The 6,143-nt window shown below is 40.1% G+C and overlaps 1 protein-coding gene across 1 annotated transcript in view; it reads left to right on the plus strand.

Moving 5' to 3' along the window:
- EXOSC8 (exosome component 8) overlaps positions 1 to 6,143 on the plus strand; it is a 50,154-nt gene that overhangs the window by 24,178 nt on the left and 19,833 nt on the right. The window contains exons 4-7 of the mRNA XM_015827626.1: positions 2,674 to 2,747; positions 4,174 to 4,219; positions 4,306 to 4,411; positions 5,070 to 5,115. Coding sequence (XP_015683112.1) covers positions 2,674 to 2,747; positions 4,174 to 4,219; positions 4,306 to 4,411; positions 5,070 to 5,115 — 272 coding nt within the window. The remainder of the gene's footprint in view (positions 1 to 2,673; positions 2,748 to 4,173; positions 4,220 to 4,305; positions 4,412 to 5,069; positions 5,116 to 6,143) is intronic.

Consider the following 6,143-nt stretch of genomic DNA (forward strand, 5'->3'; position numbering starts at 1 on the left):
GCTCCACCGGAAAGTAAAAGTTAAAAAAGAAAAAAAGAAAAAAGAAATCACTCTCACTTTGAAGAAAGGCAAACCGCAGCCATCTTTTTGCTCTTTTTTTTCCCCCCAGTTCAATAGGGAAGATGTAAATAAATTGAGTTGAAGTCTTAGATTGCTCAAAGTCCAGTATCCCCGGGCAATTCCGTCCGCTTATTATTACTCACAAGTCTCTATAATTCGCGGAGGTGGAGGCAACGACTCGCTTCGCTCCCCCAAAAAAGGGAGCAAAGGCATTTGGGAGACGGAGGTTCCCGGACTCCGGAGGAGCACCCAATTTTCGCTCTCCCTACGTTAAGGGAGAGCTTTTGGGGCTCTACTCCTATCCAGGAGTACTCACCTCGACCCCTTCGCCCAGGGCACAAGGTTCCAAGCCGCTGAACAGCTGATGTCCGCTGTTCAGGCTGGCTCTGACGCCTTCCCAAGCGGACGGCTCCAAAAGAGCCGCCATCGGCGCACCGTCCCACCGGAAGTCCTCATTTTTTTCTTGTTGTTAATATGTTGGAAGAAACTTTTTTTATTGTCCATGATTTCTGTTGCAAGTCTTTGTTCGTTCTGATCCTTAGGTTTCCTGATTTCATCTTTGCATGTTCTGGCTGCCTGCTGATAATCGGCTTTAGTTATGTGCGCCTCTTTCCATTTTGTATTTTGCATTTTTTGTCTTTCAATTTGTCAGAGAGATCTTTGTGCAGCCATGCTGGTTTCTTCTTGGATTTCTTGTTCTTCTTTCTCAGTGGTATTTGTGATCGCATTTTTCAGGATTTCCCACACTTCTTGGGTTTCCCCTTTAGGATTTTCATCCATGGGATCTTTCCTAGGTTCTCTCCGAGTTTGTTAAAGTCGGCTCTTTTGCTGGTGTTTGCATTATATTAAATTCCAGTATGACGTGGTCACTTTTACCCAAGGTTCTGGTAATTTTGATTCACTCTATCACTTCTTCTCTGTTTGTAAGGATTAAGTCCAGTATAGCTTTACATCTAGTTCCCTCCTCCACCTTTTGGGTGATAAAGTTGTCGGCTAGGTTGGTTAGGAATCTGTTTGATCTTCCACTCGCTGCAGAGTTTGTTTCCCAGCTGATATCTGGATAGTTGAAGTCTCCCATTACTACTGTGGTATGCTTCCTACATGCATTTGTTAACTAGTTGGCAAAGAGTTTGTCTATTTCTTCTGGTTGGTTGGGTGGCCTGTAATATACACCTATGGCAATGTCACTTTTTTTTCTTTTATATTGACCCATATACATTCTGGAGAGATTTTATCTTTGATCATGTGCATTTCTGCAGATATGTAGTGTTCTCTTACATATATTGCAACTCCCCCTCCTCTTTTTGTAGACCTGTTTCTTTTAAACAATTTGTATCCATCCATCAGTCTATTCCATTCATGGGTTTTGTCCCACCAGGTTTCTGTTATGCCAACTATGTCATACCCTCCCTTGTGTACTATTGCTTCTAGTTCGCCCTGTTTGTTTCCCATGCTTTGAGCATTTGTGTATAAGCATTTAAGACTTTTATGCCTGTCCATGGGAATAGCTTGGCTCTTCTACTGAAATAAAGAGTGCATGTAAGGCAGGGGTTCCTAACCTTTTGCATCGCACCTTCCTTTAGTATAATCTTAATGTGCACACTTCCCCTAAAAATTCTAACATTGAAATGAACACAAATAAACAATGAAAACAATGCGATGAAACTTTGGGAAATGTAGATTTATTGCAACAATATACAACCAAAAGTTTCTTCATGGCTCCCGTGGACTCTGTCTGCACCTCCCCATATAATCCACAGGTATCTGTGAACTAAGGCCTTAACGTTTTGATAGTTTCTATAGGCTTATTATATAAATGTTATATATAATGTATAGGGCTGATAAAATGTTAATTTCCCCTTCCAAATAGTCTTCCAAGTTTATAGGTAACCTAGTTTGAAGTTGAATTTGATTTTAAGTGATGTTATGATTTGAAACAGTTCGAATTATGAATCTTACCAATGCATTCCCATTCTTCTGCAGTTCTCCCTTTTTTTCTATAACTTTCTCAAAGTCTTCTGAATTCTTTAAGGATTCCCCCCTCTATTTTAATCTGCTTTTCTACTAATTTGAACAGCAGTGCCCAAATTAGGATTATAATAGCATGAAACATTAAGTTCAGAAAGGAAGAAAATGATGCCTGCATTTGGATTATAAATCCTCACAATCTATATTTTAGAGCCGTGGTGGTACAGTGGTTAGAGTGCAGTACTGCCGGTTTTTGTGCTGACTGCCAGCTGCCAGCAGTTTGGCAGTTTGATTCTCACCGGCTCAAGATTGACTTAGCCTTCTATCTGAGGTGGATAAAATGAGGACCCAGATTGTTGGGGGCAATATGCTGACTCTGTAAACCGCTTAGAGAGGGCTGTAAAGCACTGTGAAGCACTATATAAGTCTTAAGTGCTATTGCTATTGCTATTATGACATCTTGTGTTTAGAAAGACAAGATTTTAAGAAACTGTCTAGGAAGAAATACACAATTCAATCTCACCGAATTATTATGATTCTGAAAAACTGATATCTGTATGTAACCACTGGCTCTTATTTTGAATGCTTCACTGTAACATTTACACATTTTCTTAAATAAATTTTATGATGTTTTTCTTTCTTTAGGTTCAATTACAACTGCAGATGGCTCTGCACTTGTGAAGTTAGGGAATACTACAGTGATATGCGGCATAAAAGCAGTAGGTTCATGGATATATATTTTTAAAGCTAATACAGGTCATCCTCTGTTAATGACCACTATTTCAACCCCCATTCAAAGTTGCACAGGTGCTAAATGAGTGATACTTATGACCAGCCCTCAAAGTTCCAACCATCGCATCACCCCCTCAGTCATATGATCACAATCTAGATACTCGGCAACCATCTCACTTCAACAACATTTGCAGCATCCTGCAGTCACATAATCACCATTTGTTACCGTTCTTGCCAGCTTCCCACAAACAAGTCAATGGAAAAGCCAGCAGGAAAGGTTGCAAGTTCTCCCAGCACTTTTTCTCCTGAGGAGCCCACTACAGAAGATGAGATACCAGGGATTTTGTCCTCCATAATATGTTTGCACTTCATCAGCCCACATGCATTCCTGGCAGGAACCCCATGACCTCACTTTGTAGTACTTGCCCATCCTGCAGCGTGCAAGCCATCTGGGACTTGCAACTTCCAGTTGGCTTCCCCACTGACTTTGCTTCTGGAAAGTGGACAGGAAGTCACAAGTCAGTTATTTGAGGTTCTTGCTTAATGACTTGCAATTTTCACTTAATGATAGTAACAGAAACTGCCGGGATTGCCATCTCTAAGCAGTGTAGTTACTTTTTGACTGCATTGGAAATTCAGATCCCGGTTGTTAAGCAAGTGTCTTTTTTGAAAGAGTCTCTTGTTCAGCTCTAATAGGAAATCCTAGTCTCTAAAGTATTTTAAAAAAACCTTCCTTTGGAGCCTAATTCTCTGCCTATTGCAAGAACTAGTAAGGAAAACACTGAGGGGGAAAATATAGGGAAAAATAAAAGAAAATAAAACAAAAAATAAAGGAAAAAAATCAAATGGAAAGAAAGTAACTTCTTTATTCTAAAATAAGGATGCACTAATCAGTATGGCAACTGTAGAAATTTTTACAGTGGGATATTCCAAACTCTGATATTGTTAAATATTATATGAAATATTCTTTATTCTGAAGATATGAAGTAGCAGACTGACCAGTTTACTCATGTCCCTTTTCAGTGTTGCTGGATAATATGCTATCTGTATTTCAAGAATTGACTATTCAGATATAAAATGTTTTACTGTGATATAGATTTATGTTTCAATAGTCACTCTGTAGTATATGAGAAAGGAAAGATTTGAGAGAAAGCAAGAGTGAGCATGCACAAATGAAAGTAGAAATTTAGCCCTTATCCCCGCTGGTTTAGGCTTTGACCATACCACCAACTTCCTGCCACATTCAGCCTTAGAAACTGAGTTGTGTAATGTATTCAGTTAATATTTTCTTTTAATAAATAATAAGATTCAGGCAAAATATGTGTGTTTACTTTACAGGTTGCAGAAATATTATTTCTAAACCAACTTCTAATTCTTGTATTTTGCCTTTCCCAAACTATGCATTGTGTACAGGAATTTGCAACACCCACCGTTGATTCCAGTAAGAAAGGATATATTAGTAAGCTTTCTTTATTCACTTTTTTCTTTAAATATGACATTACTATCATGCAGATAATATTCATGATTATTTCTCTTCTTATCTAGTTCCCAATGTAGATCTTCCTCCACTTTGTTCATCAAGATTTCGACCTGGACCTCCATGCGAAGAGGCTCAAGCAGCTAGTCAGTTTATTGCTGATATCATTGAAAAGTAAGAAATTTATACTTCAATATCAGTCTTTTGGGGTGGGGAAGCTGTAATAGATGGAGCTGTCTAACTGTTTGCCTGTCTGTCTAAAAGTGGTAGGGCAGCTGGGGAAGCTGCCAGTTGTAGTCTGTAGAGAACCTGGGTTGAAAAAGTGGAGAGATAGCATGCTGGTTTTCAAGATATTTATTATTATGGTTCATTGCACAGTCAGGAGTTTAAACTGGATTTGGTATTTTTGTCCACTTATCAAGTCTTTTCCAAAGATCTGGGATAGGCAGATGATGTTGTTTGATAGTGTTAAAGATATAGTATGATTATTATTATTACTGGGTGCCATGCCCCAAAGCCTTGGATGATACTTAAAAAATCTGTGCATTGATAACATTTCAATTACAACAGATCACAGTGTGTGGATGCATACTTATACTGTGCTGATACATTATGACATCCTAGGTTCTGGGGAAGAATTCAATACGAATGAAAGCCAACACCAGCTAAAGAAGTGTAAACTGAATTTTCACATTGCTGTATATAGTAGTAGTAGTAGTAGTAGTAGTAGTAGTAGTAGTAGTAGTAGTAGTAGTAATTATAATATAAAAAATGATAAAGAAGCAGAATTGGGGATAAATGGAATGTCCTGTTCATTGTGCCATTATTTCAGTTCACAGATGATAATGAAAGAAGATCTATGCATTTTAGATGGAAAGGTGAGTAAGCATTTTAAGAATTGTGAGATGCTGAGATGTTCCTAAACTAACAAATTCCAACAAGCAGAAGATATGAAATGTGATTTTATTTTATCATGCATGCTAGGAAGCACTCTTTGTTTCTGAACAAGGTTGGACTGCAGTTAACACTTTGCTTACACTGAATATGTTTTGTTGAGAACAGAAGACATCTTTCAAATGTGGTAAATAGAAACATAAACATTACTACAGATGTAAACATGCAATAGCTGGATAAGGGCATTGCAGTGGTGATTTGTCACTGTGTAGTTCCTTAAGACAGAGGTCCCCAACCTTTTCGGCACTAGGGACTGGTTCCGTGGAGAGAAGGTTTTTTGTGGATCGGGGGGGGGGCATGGTTTTGCGTGCTGCCTGCATCCTGCAGATGGGGCTTCGCTTGTTTGCACAGACCGGTTTCTCCAGCACTGGAGATGGAGGATCCACCCATGGGTAGTAGACTGTATTCCTGCCCAATCAGATTAAGTCAGCCAAAGTTGCCACGCCCGTCCTGGACCCTAGATTCCAGTCTTGACTTGATCTTGCCCATGGACGGACGTACAACTCTGGCTCTTAGGCAGGTATAGTCTTGGCTTTGGGTGAATCCTCCACCTTCTTGGCTAATTAGTTTAATTTAATAATCTGTTTTATTAGGACATAAATTTCCTTGCACTACAGTGAGGGAGGATCGTGATTATAGGTAGAAGGGGCTCCTTCTTCCTCTTCTCCCCTCCTCCCTACAATAATAGGATAGAAGGGGACCCTTCTAATTTCCCTTCTCCCAACTCCGATTGATCCGTTCTCACCGGAGCTTGCGGCTGCGGCCCGGTGACGAACGGTGGGTAAAGACTCGCCTCACAGCAAGCGAGGCTCGCTCAGTCTTCGGCCTCAACCTCATTGGATCCAACGTCCTCGCTCGATCTCTACCCGGCTGGGGAGGCGCGCGCCTTAACTGTCGAGGCCGTCTTGCGATCGGACGGCAGTTCGGAGGTTGGGGGAAGCGATCCGGTCCT

This window comes from Protobothrops mucrosquamatus, unplaced genomic scaffold (genome assembly GCF_001527695.2).
Source record: "Protobothrops mucrosquamatus isolate PMUCROS unplaced genomic scaffold, P.Mucros_1.0 scaffold_215, whole genome shotgun sequence".
Lineage (NCBI taxonomy): Eukaryota > Metazoa > Chordata > Lepidosauria > Squamata > Viperidae > Protobothrops > Protobothrops mucrosquamatus.